Genomic DNA, 21,200 nt, shown 5'->3' on the forward strand with positions numbered 1-21,200 from the left:
ATGAAATGCCTATTAGCTGCAGAATAAAGATAATATTATGCTGGAAGCTTCTATCTGATACTGACTGAAATGTTTCTAGAATAACACCGATTTTTTGAAGAATATTCTTTGGCCATTGAAGTTTTCTTTTAATTAAACAGGATTTTTTTTCTTTGAATATTTAAACACCAAAAACCATTTATTTCAAGATATACTGAAAAAAAAAACAACATTCTTATCAGTGACAGATATGAAAGAAAGAAGGGCTAATTGAAACTGTATTATTGAAGGAATATTTATCTTAAAACTTAATGGACTCAAAAGCAAAGATACACATCAAAAGAGTCATTTAATACTTCCTATTCAGATTCAAAAAAAGGTGAGCATAGAGTTGGAAAGTCAAAGCATTTGAATGTCTGCTTATTTTTCTATTCACAACTTTCTCACATGACTTTAATCCCTTTTGGGAAGATGACTTTGAATAACCCTTTTGTTATTTTAATTTAGTAAGTTTGAAATGGAAAATTGAAATTGAAGACTTACTTTTAAAACTCAAGAGGTTTGGGGGGGGGTTATTTGTTTTTTTATTCTAAGGAATTTTAAAAATATAACCTTTACCTTACAAAAAGCAGACATATGATATAAATCCAAATGTTTTATAATACTGCCCTAAGGATTCAGGTAGCTTTACATATAAAAGCACTCTATTTTGGTGAAAGTCTTGGGTCAAGTGCAAATAGAGTATAGAGTATGCTTGTTATCACTGGGGTTTATGGACAGCGTAACAGAGATGCTCAGACTTTAGTTGTGTTTCTCACTGTTACCATTTGAGTAGGGGCTGTTGTATTGAGACAGGCTCATGAACCATTTCAGCTCAGTGGTCTATGCAGGCAGAAGGCCTAGATGTCTCCGGAAAAAGATACTTTAACCCTAAATATAGGTCAACATTTCTTACTTCTTAATACTTTTTCTCTCACCTAATTAAGTAAACCACTGTTAAATCTATTACCAAACAATGCCACTTCAGATTTCAGATTTTAGAATTTATTGCCTAGGAAATCAAGCTTTCTCTCTGTTGTAAAAGCATATCTATGAGACTGAAAATTTTACTAGGACCCCAGCTATGTTTAGCGTGACACTTTGTACATAGTAGGTTCTTAATAAATGTATGCCAATTGGCTATTTTGTGATTTGGTTAGGAATGATAAACCGTTTTTGCTTTATCTGAAATTTTGCCTAATGTAGAAACTGCTTATTTGTTTGTTTTCCCCTATAGTCTGCCTTCATATTCTCAACCAAATTGAAAGATTAGTTATAGCATTTGAGTTTGATTAAATAGTAAACAATCTTGCTAAACCTCAAAGTCTTTTTGTAATATGAATTCTCATAAAAACATGATGTCAATATCACAATTTTGGAACAAAACCACAGGCTGATAAAGAAGAATTCAAAATGATGACATAATTGTTTTATCAAATCATCCATTAAATGTCAGTTTTTCCAAGTTTAAAATATCAATTTTGAGACATTAAAATATTACATGAAATGCTTCATAGATATGAATGCCCTTCAGAGAAAATTCAAAAAGTAGCAATACCATTTTCTGTTTCATTCATAAAATATTTTCCGCTGATTTTAAGAATATTTCTCTAAGTGTAAATATAGTATTTCCAAGAATGAAAGGACTTTAAAATACAATCTAGAAAAAAAAAATGGACCTAGCTACTTTCGTCTGAGCTATTGATAACTGTCCTTGCAGCTTGGAATCATTTAGAAGATATATTGCTCCTGGTATGTTAGGTCACCTAGACATACAAGTTCTGTTAATCAGTCATTTTTTATAAGGGGGTTTCACATGTATTATAACATATATGACATATTCTTAGAATGAGCATGATTTTATGACGTGATCGTAGATTAATAACATCTATAAACTATCTAAGACTTTAAAATACACATTGATGATACTGAATCAGACTGAAAGTAACTTTTTTCATAAGTCAGAATTTCTGTAAGATAGACATTTTTTTCCTCAATTAGCTAATTCATTTGACTCTCAGTTGTTAGTCTACTGTTCACTTTTTAAACAAAGTTAACAAAATGTTTTCATCACCATATCTTTTCAAGAACTATTGTTTGAACATATTTAGCCAAAGGTAGACAAATAGGACAATTCATAAACATTATAATACTGTTCTGTTGAAAACTGTGATTCATTAGGACAAGACATTTATTAATTTGAATTTCATAGCTACTTTCAAAACAAGAATTGGAGGAATCTGATGACATTCTTACTGAGAGACAATTAGAATATATGTATTTACTTTCTATTGAACATATCAGAAAAAGTGTTACACTAAATAATAAAAATGATGCCTAGAAATCTTGATTTTCTCCAAAATCATAGCAAAAATAAAAAATAAAAGTAAAAATGTAATCAGCAGAAAAACATTCCAAAGGCAAAGTAAAGTTCTTCTCTGGGCTTCTCATCTAAGAAGACACATGATAAATTATAGTTATTTTTCATTGGGTTGCTGCAGAAGTAATTGCTGTTTTTGCCACTACTTTCAATGGCAAAACTACAAGTACTTTTGCGCCAACATAATAGGTTAATGTAGGCGACAATGTTTAGTTTGGCCTAATTCATATGTTAATGGTCTACCTGATGCACTGGGGATCAAGGCACACTACAATCATTAGATCCACTCCAGCGTCTTGACTACTTATTTCTTAGAATATATTTACAAATACACTAAAAAATAGTGTAATACCATGTGGTCAGCTAAGATACTGTTATTAATAGCATTTCCTGTTAAAATTCTGGAATCCAGCAATTTCATGTTACATGCACACATTGTTCTACCAAAAGCACACAGATAATTTAAGCAATTGTATAGAAAATGCAAATCAAATACAAATCGAATTGCCTCAATTAGCCCCTTTGTGTGGACTTTGGAGATGAACGCCAGGTAATGATGATCTCCACCCTCACAAGCAATATCTACATTTGAGCAAATATTACCAAAGTAGAAAAGGGAACACAGGCAAGCCATACAGACTTTTAAAATAAACCACATAATTTCCCATCATCTGTAATACTGATCTGAATGCTGGTCCAGAGAAGAACATGATGCAATGCAAAAGGAAAACAAAGGGGTTGACAATCATTTCTGTCAAGATGGCCCCAGGGAAGAGTTACAAGTCTTTCTCAGGAATAACTGCACCTTGATTTTCTACCTTTTCCCCAAATCTACATGCTGCTTTTCAAGAAATTTAAACTCTCTCTCTCTCTCTCTATATATATATATATGTACACACACACACACATACACATATATATGTGTGTGTGTGTATATATATCCTACATATATGTGTGTGTATCCCATACAGCTAAGCCAAGGAAGACTGTGTTTTTCTTTTTTTTTTTTTTTGGCATGAAGTCTCATTCTTGTCCCCCAGGCTGCAGTGCAATGGCATGATCTCGGCTCACTGCAACCTCCGCCTCCCGGCTTCAAGCAATTCTCCTGCTTCAGCCTCTCTAGTAGCTGGGATTACAGGGGCCTGCCACCACGCCTGGCTAATTTTTGTATTTTTAGTAGAGACAGGGTTTCACCATGTTGGCCAGGCTGGTCTTGAACTCCTGACCTCAGGTGATCCAACCGCCTTGGCCTCCCAAAGTGCTGGGATTACAGGTGTGAGCCACTGTGCCTGGCTGGAAGACGTTGTATTTTGAAGCTACATGTTAAATCAAATACAATCATTCTTTAAGCAAGCATAATAAAGTGAAATGAAATTATTCAGGATGACACTGAGATGAGCAGGCTGGTTGGCTCCCTGTTTTAATATGGGCTGGAGAAAAAGGATAAAAGCCCCTCACTCAAGCTCTAGCTTATCTAACTCTCAGTCAATCAGTAACAAAACTCCCAAGAAGCTCTTAATTGTAAGTTTTTATTTCAGAAAGTTAGGGACTTCCCTGGAGCCACTGCATGCACAGTTAGAATTAAACTCCAACCTATAGTTACCCCTTTCTTATTTTAGTGCTAAAAATAGTTCCCCGGGGGGAAGATTTAAAATGCTAATGCTACATATGATATATGTAGCATGTTGTGCCACTGCCCAAGCTCTAGAAAGTCCTGATAGAATCCTTCCCTATAGAAAGATCTTATAAAACTAACATACACACTACCCTCACGGAGCATTCCTTTCCCTTTCTCAGTGATGTGTCCCTTGTGCACAAGCTAATAAACTTTATTTTTGTAGCTATAATTGGTAGTTTCTCTTGATTTCCATCCTGGGAGACTGCCAGCGTCCAGTGCACCAGTAACAACATCTGCCATCACATTTCGATGAGGAGAAAAATGATGCCTATAGTTTCATCTGGTGCATACTTTGACTTCTCTGTGTTTCTTAAGAAGTCAAGTTTCTTTGAACATAGCTATTTATATCTCTTTCCATGGTTTTGTATTATTAATAGGCATATCAGTTCAACTAACAATTCACAGAAAATAACAGTGTGTCATATTAATATCCACTCAAAGAGTCAAAGGAAAAATATGCTCACTGTCTAGCATTGTTGAAGAAACATTTCATATAAATTAAGCATGCCTGAATAATAAAGTTGTGTCGTATCAATAAAGATTTTCACAGAGCTTAAGTCCACTGACTTACTACTTCTTATTCATTTGGCTAAAGATAATGGGTTTTGCTTACATATTAATTTTATTTTACACAAAGACTACATCATATATTACATATATGAAATTTAAAAATTAATGGTAAATACTTGAATAAAGTCAATAAAAATATTTCTCTAGACATTCCTTTGCACATTAAGCTTTACTAAAATGTCAGGTTTCAGTTTTGGGATTAAAAAAAATTTGTATTCAAACTCAATTCCATGAAGTAATGAATCAAGTGAGCATAAAATATTTTTCGAATAATTAAAATCAGATGCACGAGGTAATCATGACATTTTATATAAAACCTCACAGTGTTTCCCAGTTTTTTATTAAAATACAATAAATTAGTTGCTTATAAAGAGTTACAGTTAATAAAACAATTTATAGAAAAGTAGTTTGATTTGTTTTCATGAAAATTTTTATATGATTAATTTATCATTTTAAATAAAACTAATTTTAAAATATTAACAAGATTCACATTAAACTGTACTTCTAACACTAAAATGATGTGATTTCTCAGCTTCTTAAAAATGTAAATGGTATTTATTAACAATTACAACTATAAGGCTTTTTTGTGTGTGTTTTGTTTTGTTTTGTTTTTGAGACGGAGTTTTGCTCTTGTTGCCCAGACTGGAGTGCAATGGCGCGATCTTGGCTCACCGTAATCTCCGTCTGCCAGGTTCAAGCTATTCTCCTGCCTCAGCTTCCAGAGTAGCTGGGACTACAGGCACGCGCCACCACGCTGGGCTAATTTTGTATTTTTAGTAGAGACGGGGTTTCTCCATGTTGGTCAAGTTGGTCTCGAACTCCTGACCTCAAGTGATCCACTCGCCTCCGCCTCCCAAAGTGCTGGGATTACAGGCATGAGCCACTGCGCCCCGACAGTTTTGTTTTTTGAGACGAAGTCTCGCTCTGTCGCCCAGGCTGAAGCGCAGTGGCGCGATCTCGGCTCAGTGTGATATCCGCCTCCCGTTTCAAGTAATTCTCCTGCCTCAGCCTCCGCAGCAGCTGGGATTACAGGCACCCGCCAACACGCCAAACTAATTTTTGTATCTTTAGTAGAGATAGGGTTTCAACATGCTGGTCAGGCTGGTCTCAAATTCCTGACCTCAGTTGATTCACCGGCTTCAGCCTTTCAAAGTGCTGGGATTACAGGTGTGCGCCACCACGCCCCGCCTATAACTGTTTTTTTTTTTTTTTTTTTTTTTTTTTTTTTTTTTTTTTTTTTTTTTTTTGAGATGGAGTCTCACTCCAGCCTAGGAGTGCAATGGCGCCATCTCCACTCACTGCAATCTCCACCTCCTGGGTTCAAGTGATTCTCCTGCCTCAGCATCCCGAGTAGCTGGGATTACAGGCGCCCACCACCATGCCTGGCCATTTTTTTGTATTTTTAGTAGAGATGGGGTTTCACCATGTTGGCCAGACTGCTCTTGAATTCCTGACCTCGTGATCCACCTGCCTTGGCCTCCCAAAGTGCTGGGATTACAGGCGTGAGCCACCGCGCCCGGCCAATTATAAGTATTTTTAACAGTTTATGGTTTTCAAATGATTAGTACTAGAATGAATCTTAAAAATCTAAAAATTTTACAATCTAAGCCATTTATTATAGAATCAAGATTCAAAAAGATTACCTTTCCCAAGTTAGCATAACTCATTAGCCCACAGAAGAACCAAGAATAACACCTGGATATCCAAATTTTCAATAGATGTGTATATACACTAAACCATAAAAATCCTCAGCATAGAGTTTAGATTAAAAATGTTTTGGTAAAAACAAAAAATTCACTTAACAATATTATAAAATTTGGAGCAATCCAGTAAATATCTACATATAATTTATAAGTAAATTGAGGCTTGAATAAACTAGAGGCCGTCGCAGCATTTTAATCCACCAGAAGTAAAGCTAAGTCTCAGAGCTCTCTTTGGCGTTTTGAAATTACTCTCAAATGTGATCAAACTAGAGTCATGTTATATAAGTTCGTTTTCATACTATTATAAAGAACTGGACAAGACTGGGTAATTTATAAAAGGAAGAGTTTGACTCACAGTTCAGCATGGCTGGGGAGGACTCATTTAACTTAAAATCACAGCGAAAAGCAAAGGGGAAGCAAAGTACCTTCTTCACAAGGTGGCAGGAAGAAGTGCCGAGCAAAGGGTGAGAGCCACTTAAAAAACCATCAGATTTCATGAGAACTCACTCACTATCACAAGAACAGCATGGGGAAAACCGCCTCCATGAATCAAATACCTCCACCTGGACTCTCCCTTGACACATGGGGATTACGGGGGTTACAGGGATTACAATTCAAGATGAAATTTGGGTGGTGATCCAAAGGCTAACCATATCACGTGCTAATGCTTGTAGTATTCACAGTATTCTTATCTTTTGGTAATTTTTATGCTTAAAAAGCGATGACTTTAAAGTTGACAATGCAAATGTTATTTCCATATGTTCTCATTCCCTTATGAATGGTAAATGACATAATTAATGGAATGCCTACTCTTTATACCTTATGTATTAACTATATGTGCACATATACGCATACAATGTGAATTGATAATGTAGAGGAAGAGCAAGTGATACCCCTATGACCCCATCTTTCATTTTTAATAGTGTTATTTATTAATTTATTTATTCATTTTTCTGAGACAGAGTCTTGCTCAGTCGCCCAGGCTGGAGTGCAGTGGCGCGATCTGGGCTCACTGCAAGCTCCGCCTCCCAGGTTCACGCCATTCTCCTGCCTCAGTCTCCCAAGTAGCTGGGACCGCGGGCACCCGCCACCACGCCCGGCTAATTATTTTTGTATTTTTTTTAGTAGAGATGGGGTTTCACCGTGTTAGCCAGGATGGTCTCGATCTCCTGACCTCGTGATCTGCCCGCCTCGGTCTCCCAAAGTGCTGGGATTACAGGTGTGAGCCACCGCGCCCGGCCATTAGTGTTATTTTTAATAGTGTTGTTCAATTGGTGCATTCAAGATCTATCACGAACATCTTGATTACGATCAAAACATTTGAAAAGTATATCATATTTTTGTGGCTGAGATAGAAAATTAGGTTTATGGAAATTAGACGAGTTTGTGATGAAAATATCAATCATATTTTAAAAACATTGAATATTCCTTTGTATACAAATGCTGATTTCAACAGAAGCTGCTGTTATACCACTGATTATATACTTATTTCCATTATGTCTAGTATTTCAGTCAACAATCTGGATGAAGACATACATGACAAATATTTCAAATTTGCAGATATTACTATTGTATATGATAGAATCAGTGTTATGGGATTAGGACAATGAGCAAAAAAAAACCCCCAAAAAACAAACAAACAAAAAAAACTAATGTAAAATTAAACAGGAGTGAATGCAAAAGTTGGCATGTAACTTCAATCAATTCATATTCATAGAATAGAATACATGAGGCTTACCACAATTCATTAAAATCAACCAGGTTTTCAGTAAACTTCAAATTAAGGCAAACGATTAATTCCATGCAGTTACCACAAAAGCTAATCAACTTAAAGGTTTTAAATGAAATTATAGAGTCTAGATAACAGAATTTTAATTTCAAATACTTTAAAGGCCAAAGAGGATATAATAAGTGAGCAAAATAAATAGCAATGGAGTAATAGAGAATGGTGTGATTGTAGTAACTGAAGAATGCATGATTTCATTAGAGTCTTTTTTTTTTTCTCCATGTAAACACTGGGCTGCCTGAACAACACAAATGTTCAGATTGAAATTGTGGTCTGAAGTCTTAATTTTCAGATTCAGGTCAAGATCCTCAGAAATCACCACTAAAGAACTGATTCATGTAACCAAACACCACCTGTTCCCCCAAAACCTATTGAAATAAAAAAAAAAATTTAAAAGATCCTCTATAAGTAGATGAAATCAGACCCCAGATCTATATATCACATTGCAAGAATAACATGGGCAAACCTGCAATTAAAATATGTGAAAACCATAAGAAGGGTTTGAAAATATAATAATTAATGGTTGAGGGAATTTAGAATTTTAAGGTTAGTGATAAGAAAAGTTAAGAAAGAGATGATAGTTCTCTCCATATATTTGATGTGTCTATAATATGCAAAAGAAAACAATTAAGCCAGAATTAGGACAAATAAATGAAAATACTTAAGATACAAGCTTTGATCTTGTAAGAACTTTCTAAAGACCATAACAATGAAAACTGTAACAAAATAGATTAGATTGTCAATAAAAATAGTGACTCTTAACGAATTTGTAAGGTATATTCAAGAATTGTTTGAATGATTAACTCAATAAATGTCATGGTATCTCTAATATGAACATAAATTGGAAGCTCATTTGTAATCTAACTTCTGTGTTTACAGATGATATGGACATTAGAGATCACCACATAGAAGGAACTTATCTGCAATGTGAGATAATGGCTTTTAAAATATTTTAATTCAGCATCTTGATCTAACCTCAACAACATGAATTCAGAAATACTGCATTTTCAATGTTTGTGTGTATGTGTGTGTGTTTATGCAATTAAAAAGTGAATGTAATTATGAGAAAAATTGGTTGTGTTAGTGAACTATCCTAATTTAAAAGTCTTTTTCATTATAAATGAACAAATTTTCAGGGCAGCACAGTTGCTTTTTTGGAAACTAGGAACACTACGAGACCATTTGCACTGTACTCTGTAACCAGCTACCACTGCTTTAGGAAATATCTCTATATATCCCACTGCCAAGCTAAAGAGCAGTGTTTCAATATTTTGAGGTTACAAGAAAGAATGAAAGAGGGAAGGAAGGAAGGAAGGAAGGAAGGAAGGAAGGAAGGAAGGAAGGAGGGATAGAAGGAAAGAAGGAAGGTTCTAACAACCTTAAGAAAATTTGACTATGAAAAAAAAAACAAGCACTGAACTTGATTTCAAAATAAGGAAATGAACAACAACAACAACAACAACAAAAACAAAACCCTAGAATTTAGGAAGTAACATAAAAGGAAAAATGGCTGCAAATTCAAAAGTAACCAGGAAAATCCCACTAATATACACAAGACAGAATGGGCCCCTTGTAGTATCAGTATAAATCCCTTTGGTAAGTCAATGACCATGATACTTTCTACATTTCTTATCCTCAAATATCACATTACTAACCCATACATGGAAAGTGTATCTGTATCCTGAAACAAATGTTTGAAGGCTCTGATCTCAATCTTTCTGATAAAAAGATCAAAGTTGTTTCATCAGTCGTCACTGTCTGCCTTATGAAAGGATTTAGCTTAAGTCTACATTCTTTTTGCTATGTCAGGAATGAAAGACGAGTGAGAAAAGTATTTGGAGCAAAATTATATAGGACAATGACTTTATACTTTTTATATACAGGTAAGAAAAGGTAATCTTATATATTTCTTATTTGTATTTATCAGATGCTAGCCACAATAACATGTCTGTAATCATTTTAATGCTTGGTATATTTCATTTTGAAAAGCACAAATATTCACACAAGCCTCTAATTTTGTTTAAATTTTAATGCTAATATGAAACTTTTAATTCTACTCAACATTGTTAAAGAAGCCACATAGACTATAAGATTTGAGAGAGATACTATAAATTTTAGAATCTATAAAACATCTTCTACTATGATAAGATCTTTGTTCCTTTAAAGACACTATGAAATATCGTATTTTGAAACTTTAAGAATATTTGTCATCGCTTGATTTGTCCAATTTCCATTTTATTTTTAAAATTTCATTTTTGGGCTGGGCAAGGTGGCTCACACCTATAATACCTGCATTCTGGGAGGCCAGGGTGAGAGGATCACTTGTGCCCAGGAGCTCGAGACCAGCCTGGGCAACATAGGGAGATCCCGTTTCTACAAAAAAATTTAGAAACTGATTGAGCGTGGTGACGAACACTTATGGTGCCAGCTACTCAGGAGGATTAGTTCAAGCCAGGAGGTTGAGGTTGCAGTGAGCCATTACTGTGCCATTGCACTGCAGCCTGGGTGACAGAGTGAGGCCCTGTCTCAAGAAACAAACAAACAAATAAACAAAAAATCATTTCCCTATGAAAATAAGCAACCACCTTTACCAATTTCTTTGCTTTGGCTAATCACTTAGTAGAAGCTAGGGCAAAATTATCTGCCAGAAATGCAAAATATAAATTACTTTAATATCAAATTTTCTTTTCTTTTTTTTTTTTTTTTTTTTGAGACGTAGTCTCGCTCTGTTGCCTGGCTGCAGTGCAGTAGCATGATCTCGGCTTACTGCAACCACCACCTCCAGGGTTCAAGCTATTCTCTTTCCTCGGCCTCCAGAGTAGCTGGGCGCATGCCATCACACCCAGTTAATTTTTGGATTTTATTTTTAGTAGAGATGGATTTTCACCATGTTGACCAAGATGGTCTTGATCTCTTGACCTCATGATCTGCCTGCCTCGGCCTCCCAAAATGTTAGGATTATAGAAGTGAACCATCAAATTTTCCTTCAAATATCAAAAGTCTAATTGAATAATTTTCAAAATGTTATCAGTAATACTTATATTTAGTTGAGATTTGATTCCTATATATTTAAATAATTGAACAATTCCATTCTCTTCTCTACAGAGCTCTGGGACCATGTTTATCACCATGGCAACTAGTGTGAAAGATCCAACACAGGTAGGCAGAGATGATTCTTTTAGTTAAATAAAATAATAAAGTGAATTGAAATCTAAGGCATTTAAAGCACCTGTAATTTATTCTGAAATTAATATTTTCTGTGAAGCATTTAAACAGGAATTTTAGAAAGGTTTTGAAATGAGAGACTAAACCCAAATCACTTCTGTATTGTTTTAACCTTTCCTTCTAGATGAATTGTTCTCATGATCTGCTATTGGTATGAAAATGAATGCTTTCTCTTTGGTATGGACAATAATAGAAAGTCTCCTGTAATCTGATTAGTCAAATTATTTAGCCAGTGTATCGCAAGACTGGTCTTTAAAAGACACAATTGCATGGTTACAGAGCACATTGATATTTACAAAGAATAGTTATGGAAAGAGAATGACCAAAATAACACATCTACCCTGGGAAAAGCTGCCACTTTGCACAATAATTAGAATTCAACAAGCAGACATACACCTTCCTTAGCATTGGGTCACCAAAAACATATGTTTCATCATGGCTTCCTCTACATTTCCTTATTTTTCTCTTCCTGTGAAATTTAAGAACTACTGAATGAGCTGCACAGTCCTTAAACTGGGCAATACATTTTAAAGGGAATATTTTGACCCTTCCAGTATTGTTAACCCACTAGTGTTAGCTGAAATCAGAGATCATGGGTTCTCCCGAAGGCAACTTAGGCTAAATGTATTCATAAATACATTTAGGATGCTTTATGAATTCAATGCTTTCTCAGATGTTCTGTGGAATGGTGATAAAAATTAAAATGTCAGAGAAATAAAAACTGCCAACCAGAGAGGAAACGATTTTAACGTCTCCTGGATCATCTACAGAAGGATTGGGCATGCAAGAGTTGTCAGCTGTGCAGATTGTTCTGCTATAATCAAGCCCCCAAAAAACTAAGGAAGAAAAATTTGTAATAGATGACTAACCATGCATGAGTGACTTGCAACATATGCATACGATGCTATTTTTTCCTTATTTATTCACATTCAGCATTTATTTAACACCTACTATTTTTGAAACTATTTAAATATTTAAGCATGGATGACACATCTATGAAAGGTCTATTTCGATATGAGTAATGTTCTACATATATAGAGACACAAATGGCTATACTCATTTTATTTCCAAAATATTTGAAAGATATTATGTATTGATAAATAGATATATACATATGTATCATAGACATACATATTTCTGCCTTCATAGAAATAGGCAGTAGAGGCAACTGTGGCAGGCAGTAGAGGCAACCTGGTATTAGCAATACCAGGAATAATAAAATAAGTATGGGGAATCACAGATTCATGAAATCCATTATTTATAACATGTCAAAAAAGAAATCACGCTGTATTATTACTAAACACAAACAATAACTGATTTAAATGTAACTTTAATGAAATAGCAATTAATATAGTTCCATAGAAGAAGTGTCATAATGGCTAGAACATTTTTATTTGCAATTATATTTCAGGAATGTTTTCCTATGTAAATATAAATAAGTGTATTGTAAGCCATAGAGAGAGTTGAAAAAAGGTTACCGTCTTTTAAAAAAAAATGCTCTCAATTATTTTAATTCTCTTGTAATATTGATTATATAGGAGACCATGTATGCACATGGAAAATTTCAAACTAATTATTTCACTGGTAAGTAACAGCTGCATTAATATTAGTTATCCATTATTTATACTATTTCTAAACTCTATAAAAAGTCTACAATGCTGAGTAATAACAGTAGAGTCTCGTGGTTTACTACCAGATTAAATATCTTTTGCAGATGGAACAAACTGCATTAAACAAGAAGGCAAATACCTTTATTTTGGCAATGTTCAGAATCTTTTTCTTTCAACATTATCATCAAAGTAGACCATATATTTAGAGAATAATCTGTGTCCCTCATCCTCCCAGAGGAGACAACCAGAAGGAACAGATTGCAGTGTGGGAGACAGCACAGGCACGAAGAGCTACTTCCTATCTGCAAGCTAATACTTGTGCTTTGTGGTTTGACAGGCCAATGATAGGTTTAGATAAGAAAACCATTTCCTGTCCTTAAAAATCAAGGTTTCTGTAGTAACATACTGCATATGGGTCCTATACAATCATTTTCTACACAAAGTCATCTAATTCAAGATCTGTCCTATTTTATTGAGATAAGAGATTATTAAAATGTGAAGCTCTAAAAATAGTGGCTTATAATTGAAAGGCTAATTCTCTCTTAATTATAGGCATGCTACAGTGGCACTATAATTAGGGATGATCAGTAACTCCAAAATGATTCAGACTTTATCTTTCACTCTGTACAAGGATGTGCATGAGTTCCATAAACAGAAAACGGCAGAAAATGAAGCCAGACTCATTTTCCTCACATCTCTTGGTGGTTACAAGATTGTTCTCCATTTACTCTCTCTTTCAAGCAAACAAAGTACATATTTCATGAATGTTTCGTTTAATGATCATCACTGAAGGAAAGTATAGATTTTCAATTAGAAAATCTGCAGCTTAAATTGAACTTCTATGACAATTACATACTCACTGACTTTACTAAAGTAATATTAATATAATGTGGTTTGTTATGATTTACCTGAAATCGGAAAATATCTTAGACTTTAATGGAAAAACAAACATCATGTCAGTACAAAACAGATCCCTAACTATTAAACAAAATATTCATCTTATAAATTTATATGAAGTGCTTTTATTTCAACAAGAATATACTTTTAGGAAACAATTGACATTGAGACAAAAGACTAGGAGTTCAAAATTCTGAATCCTGTTTTAGAATTGGACTTTAATTTCTAAATGGCCTCAACTTACTTTTAATTTTTCAGTTAGTTACTATTTGAAATTTAGAAAATGACCTAACTTCTCAAATCCATGTCTGCAATGCTAAATCCAAATCTCTGGCTATGATGAAAACCAATTTATCAGTTGACTTGATAAACTCAGTGATAGCAGAAAATTTAGCAATAATATAACTAATAAAATTCCCAGTTGTAAACGACCATAAAAAGGACAAAGCTATCACTAAAGCCAAATAAAGCCACATTACAAAACATGAAGATAAATGTTAGAACTTTAAAGATTAGCAAGTGATAAAAGTGCATTATTGCATGTGTAATCAGCTATTTTACCGGGTCTTGACTCGGAAAGTAAGCATAATGAATGAGCAGAGAACAAAGTAAGCAATACATGTTTTCAGTCTTGCTTCAGCCCACTTCATCCATATCCCTTTCCTGATAGGCTGGACACCATAATAATCAGTCTGCCAGCATTCACCCTGTTCTGTATCTACCTTACACAGAAGTCCCAAAATTCCTTAGGACCAAAGGAAAGTTGAGAGAGGATGAACCCAAGACCTGTGGTGAATGTTAATTTTAGGTATAGAAACAAGAATTCCGTTTGCCATATTTTTCCACAGAAACTCAGCAATTCAACCACACTATAGCCAATAGACATACTGCAGTTCACCCTATGATTTAAGGAAACAATATTAATGAAAATCAAATCTTTTTTTCTTTAAAATGTCTCTAAATTAGCTTCATTTTGTTCAATATTTTACATAACGTTCTATGAAAAAAAGTTATTGACTCAAAGGGAATCTGTTATGCAGTTTCCCTGTACTAATTTGTCAACTCTATGTGAAAAGTATGATACTTGATGGATACAGTTGGAAAGCCATAGTATCCTAGAAAACATTTTGAGAATCAGAAGCTTAAATAAGATTTTCCTCACTATTGTCATCATGGCATCCAATTATCAAATATTATTGTAATACAGTCAGCAAAATTGCTCAAAATTACTCATGAACTAGCAACATTTTTATTTAATTCAACTTGAAGAAACAAAACTTTAATATACATAATTTCCAAAATTGCAACCACGTCATATACTTCAATGAAAGAAGTAACATATAAAGTTCCTATTCTCTTTGGTGATGCCTGCTGTTTTGTTGCCTTCTGTTTTTTTGGTACAAACAGAATAGTGTGATTTAAAACAAGTTTGAACCCACACTCTTCTTTCTCTAGATAAGGAGAAGCTCACTACAACATTATATGCACTGAGACCTAGCCAATGTCATTTCATCAACAGTTCCTTTTCGAGATAGTTTGAGAGGAATGGTGAGGACTTGCTTGGGTTTCAACCGTGTCTGATGTTCTAGCATTACACAAGCAAGTGTGGATGTAACCAAGAACAGAGCACGAAGTCAGTGAAATAAATCCAGAGACTTTGCTGCACAAGGAAAAATAGTGTATAGAAAGAACCCTGGCTAGGAGGAAAAGACCTCAGCATATTTATTAGTTGCATGGATTTAATCAAATACTCAAAATTATCTGAGCTTCTGTTTAATAATGCACAGATATCAAACAAAAATCATTGCCCTCACTATCAGACAGAAATATTGTTAGGTTAAAACAGATAACGGATAAGAGACTTCTTTGGGGAGCTATACTGATAGATAGAAGTCATCAGCTGGCTAACTATCCATCATCACTTCTCTATTACTCTAGGGAAGAAAAGCTCCACAACCTTATAAAACCTCCACAACTGCATATTGGAACAAATGGGCTCCATGAGGTTAGTGCACTGAAACAGAAAAGTAGCAACATTCTTTTCCCAGACTCAACTAGCTTTCTTATCTTGTCTACTAGGGAATGTGAATACACTGGGCATACGATTCTAGCACCTTAGTGATTAAGACACGTGTTTCTATGATTGACTCAGTGAAGATATACTGAAAAGCTTTGTGAATGTGAACGTGTAGTAGTGAAAAGTAACTGGTACTACTATTGTCCAAGCAAGGTAATAACTGAGACTCTCCACAGATGCATGCTCGACTGGAAGAGAGTGTCTGAAAATAATTAAGATTATTATTAATCGACCAGGTGCAGTGGCTCACGCCTGTAATCCCAGCACTTTGGGAGGCCGAGGCAGGTGGATCACGAGGTCAGGAGATCGAGACCATCCTGGCTAACACGGTGAAACTCCGTCTCTACTAAAAATACAAAAAAAAAAAAAAATTAGCTGGGTGTGGTAGCAGGCAACTGTAGTCCCAGCTACTCAGGAGGCTGAGGCAGGAGAATGGCGTGAACCCGGGAGGCGGAGCTTGCAGTGAGCCACAATCACACCATGGCACTCCAGCCTGGGCCACAGAGTGAGACTCCGTCTCAAAAAAAAAAAAAAAAAAAAAAAAAAAAAAAAAAAAAAAAAAAAAGATAATTTTAATCAACAAAAGTAGCACCAAGTAAATCATGTTATAACAGGCATCTGCATCATTCTCATAGATCTCATTTACTTCAAGAGGGAGCACCTAATTTTTCCAAATGAGATAAAAGCAAGCCACACTGCATACAAATATTAAAAATGCTTTTAAATGCACTTCTAATTGAGGAACATACAACATTTTAAAACTGAGTATTCATACACATGTTGCCTATATGTTTAGAAATGATAATACATTGTCATTAGTGGCAAATCTACATTACAAGATTCATACTAAAATCTGCGTTAAAGTAAAAAAAGCTGCTGATGGTCCACATCTTTGCACTTAAATTGAGGTACCTAATTAATTCATCAAGGTCCTGCACTCTTCACATACACCCAAGTTACTACCTGTTATTAGCTATGGTTCTACCACTCCCACTCCCAGAACCCTTTCTCCCATAGTATCTTCAGCTGAACTGAAGTTATTCAGAAAAGAGACCAGAGGTAATGTAGCATGAGATAGTCTTCAAATTCTGATGGTCATTTGAAGGTCCTAATCCTAATTCATGAATAAGTTGGACTAGATCTCACTCAAACTCAGATATATTTGAAGATATTTATAGATTATCAGAGACCATTATATGTCACCAATATTGGCTTTAGACCTATGTTAATCAGCTGCATTTAAACATTTTCATAGAAAGAGTTGTTTTATACACACAATAGTAGAAAGAAAGAAAATTATGCCAACATCAGGGCCTTGGGCTTATCCTATAAAAAGAGAGCATAAGAACAAAAGTTAAAAAAGTAACCTACATCTAATAGACACAGTATAAATATGCTACATATTTTAAAAGTTAGGAAGTGGAGGACCTTTGTTGGCTTCTCCTTGGAAGCTTTGCACAGAAAATTCAGAATCGACACATATAAACATAATCTGTTTCCTCACACATAATTAACATAATTGATTTGAATGTGAGTTTTTCAATTATGAACTAGGTAAGATAAATGCAGTCATATTTATTTAAAATCAAAGAAAAATAAGATGTTTTGTTGAAAACATAATAATCTAATCTTAACTATACTTTGCTTCAATGTTGTTCCAAAAGGACAATCAATTTTGGTAAAACAGATTTCATTGCAACATTGTGGTTTTTCTCTTGAGGAGTTAGGAGTCAGAAATTAGAGCTAGACCTAGGTATTGGGATAGGGAAGGGTCAGAAGCAGAGACAAGGTCAAGAACAGAAATAGAATTAGGGTTACTTTCACATAGTACCTTGGAATTGACTATGGGAGGGAAACAAAGTTTAAATAGGTTAAATTTCAGGAACAAAATCAGAAACTACAAAGCAGAATCTCTTACCCTGAAAAACTCTTTAGTGGAGCCAGAGTCTAATGTTCCATAAGCAATTTCTGTTTGCTTAGAAAGATCCTCAGCACTTTCGATGGGAGACACCATCCTCTCTACAGTCAGGAAGGCAGCTAAGTTAGCCGTGTAGGAGGAGATTATGATCAGGGTAAAGAACCACCACACACCTCCAACAATGCGCCCAGAGAGGGATCTAATAACAAGTATGAAATGGATTTGTAAAGTGAAATGAATGACCTAATAAAAAACAAGTTAACAGTATTATGCAAATATTGACTTATAGGGGAATATTTAATTTTATATTTTTCAATATAGTTAACGAAACTGGAAATCATTAAACATTTTGGGCAAGGAGTACAGAGTAGCTAAATTTAACAGCATACACACAGGTCAGAACTTCTGATTTCTGGAATACTTCCATAATTGTAATGCCCAAATAGTTTGATATGAATCCCATAAGAAAGCAATTTCAAGAAATTTACAAATACTCATAAAATTTTATCCACTCATTATGTAAGTAAACATAAACAAGAGAATGTAATATCACCAGCAAAGCTCATAACAATGTTTATGAACAAAATCAAAAATTAAATAAAAGCATACTCCACAGATATAACTTTAAAACCAAAGAAATCCTCCCTTTAATTCACTCAATTTCCAAAACAAAAAAGGCCCCAAATTTTGTTAATCTTGCGTATGTAAAACATTGGTATTAGATACAGTACAGGAGAGAAAAATGAGGAAAAATAACACTACAAGCAAAGATATCGCACCAAATATAACTATTAATGAATAAAAATCAGATGGCTTCAGGGTATGGATGGCTATGACCCTGTTCCTTTATGTGTCCTGCTAAAAAAAAAAAAAAAAAAAAAAAAAACTTAAAGAAAACAAATTATACATTTAAAAGTTTGTGAAGATATAAATTTCTAGTTTGAGGTATAATAAAATAACAATATTTTTCTGACTACAAATTCTTACATAGAATAGTTTTTAAAAGCTTAATAGATTCCCAATAATTTACTTTAAAACCTGAAGTAGGGGAATACAGGTATAGAGATACAGCAAAAGATATATACTGTATTATTTTGAAAAATCTGATGGGATTCTGCACATAACTAAGACTTTAAGTGATATTGATAAACCAATAAAAATAACCATTTCTCTGTTGTCAGTAACTCTGCTATGTCTAACAATTAGACTTGCTAGTGTGAATAAGTGATATTTCTAAAAATTTAAATCATGCTTGGCAATTTATGATCTAAAGTTTCTGACAATTAACATTAAGAAATAAATCTTTTGATGAAACATATACTAGATCAAACACTTGGGAAATATTGGTAGAATAAACCACTCAAGCAGTTAAGAAAGGAGAGAAGCTAATTTAAATGAAAAGGATTTTTATATAAAAACATCAGTTGCTAAAATAAAAGAGATAGAGAAAAATAGCAAGGAAAAACAAAAAGAATATAATTAAAGGTCTTTATCACAAAGTCTGTATGAAATACAAAAAATTAAATAAATATGATAGGATGGAAAAAGTTAAACACTTCTCACATATATTCTGAAAAGGATATTAAATATATTTTACATTTGAAAAATGCCTTATGTAGACACAATCACTCTCAAAATGTTCACTATTCATCTAATATCAATGGGAAGTATAGTTATATGACATGTATCATATATTTAAGAGCGCAGATTCAGTACCTGACTGCTCAAATCCCATAAAACTCTACACATCGCATATTAATGTACGATATGTTTAAGAATCATTTTTATAAGTCATTCTATTCCAGTTGTAAAAATTAAGAAAAGTTAGATGTAAGTTGTCCTCTATTCCAGTCCTTATATCAGATTTAATACGTCAACTGATTTAAAATGTACATGATATCTAAAAAATTTGATTGGACTTATAAATAATTCAAAGGCGAAAAGCACTTCAGCTATTTATTATTTACTTTTAAGTATTTTTAAAGTGTCAATTCATGTTTCTCAAAGAGTTCCTGAGAAATTATGCAGAGAAGAAAATTCAATATTATTTTATGGTGACAGACAAAAATTACTTCTAAAATTAAAAGTAAAACTTTCACTCATCAGCATCAGCACTAAAGGAGTAAAGAAATGTGCATATGCTCTTATTTCTTTTTAATCCCCTCTAAATCATTTTTAAAATGATACACGTTTTTATATTCATTTGATTCCTTTAGGGTCACTGTGGACAATCCGGAAGCAAACAGGACAATAAAAATAACCTTTACAGCATATTGCTCTCATAATTTCTGTGATTCTATTCTCCATGAGACCATGTCTTATAGTTAGGATATTCTAAACTTAATTTCAGACAAATGAGAAGTCACTTAATTTAACAAATCACTCTAGATTACAACTTAAATGTGTTCTATTAACATTAATAATATAGTTTCATATCATATTTTACTTGGAAAAGAATTATAAATACTTTTTAATATTTAAAGACATTTCTAAAGTGATCTGTGGATGTCATGCTATTTAAAACTGATAATAAGCTACTGTATTCTTCTTAACTGGGGTAACCATCATTGCATTCTTAAAAATGATAGTTTTGTTCATTAAAAATCATTAACTTTGCCAGTGTATTATGTTGAATTTTAAAATGCATATATAGCATAAATGAAAGACATGTATCTCAAATGTTTTAATGAAATAAATTTTTATCAAATACATTCTGAAGGAAAAAATATCAATCAATAACAAGGAAATATATGCTATCTAAAAATCTGTTTATCTTACCAGGAAATAAAAGTTACTACATGTGAAACTGTAATGTCATGACTCATGAATGAAATCAAAAGCACAGAAAAAATATCTTAATTTAGATGCAGCCTTGATGAAAAGGAGAAGTCATCTATATGTCATGGTCGACTCTGGGATAATACAGATTGCTGATATGCCTTGTGCTCCAGTCCCTGTGTGCAATTAGGTTTCCCACTCCTTGACAAACACTGGATACCTAAACAACTACCTGCAGTGCCATCATGCCCAGGAGCAGGCATCGACGGGAACCCAGGCCAGACTGGGCTGACATGTCCTACTTCATAACGAACCCACATACACTTCTCCCTACTATCCAAAAGGCATAGCACAGGATATTATTGCCTTACATTTCAGAACTAGGGTAACATACTTCACTGTCCTTCTTACCAAAGAGTGAACTACTTCTTTATCATTTTACGGGCCAGAATGTTCTCTGAGACCCCAATTTGGTTAGTATTTTCCTCCAAATTATTAGAAACTTCTCTATATATCTTTAACTTAGATTAAATAAACTAAATACAGAGATGATAAAACTA

At 33.9% G+C, this 21,200-nt stretch overlaps 1 protein-coding gene across 4 annotated transcripts in view; it reads right to left on the minus strand.

Annotated features, from left to right (window-relative positions):
* The window catches only part of GRIA2 (glutamate ionotropic receptor AMPA type subunit 2), a 147,783-nt gene that overhangs the window by 4,830 nt on the left and 121,753 nt on the right, over positions 1 to 21,200 (minus strand). For all 4 annotated transcript variants that reach the window (XR_007725580.1, XM_050789860.1, XM_050789859.1 and 1 more), the window contains one exon: positions 17,863 to 18,061. Coding sequence is in view for 3 of the 4 variants with exons in the window: in XM_050789860.1 (XP_050645817.1) it covers positions 17,863 to 18,061 (199 nt within the window). In the remaining variant the exon portion in view is untranslated. The remainder of the gene's footprint in view (positions 1 to 17,862; positions 18,062 to 21,200) is intronic.

The sequence above is a fragment of the Macaca thibetana genome, chromosome 5 (genome assembly GCF_024542745.1).
Source record: "Macaca thibetana thibetana isolate TM-01 chromosome 5, ASM2454274v1, whole genome shotgun sequence".
NCBI classification, from domain to species: Eukaryota; Metazoa; Chordata; class Mammalia; order Primates; family Cercopithecidae; genus Macaca; species Macaca thibetana.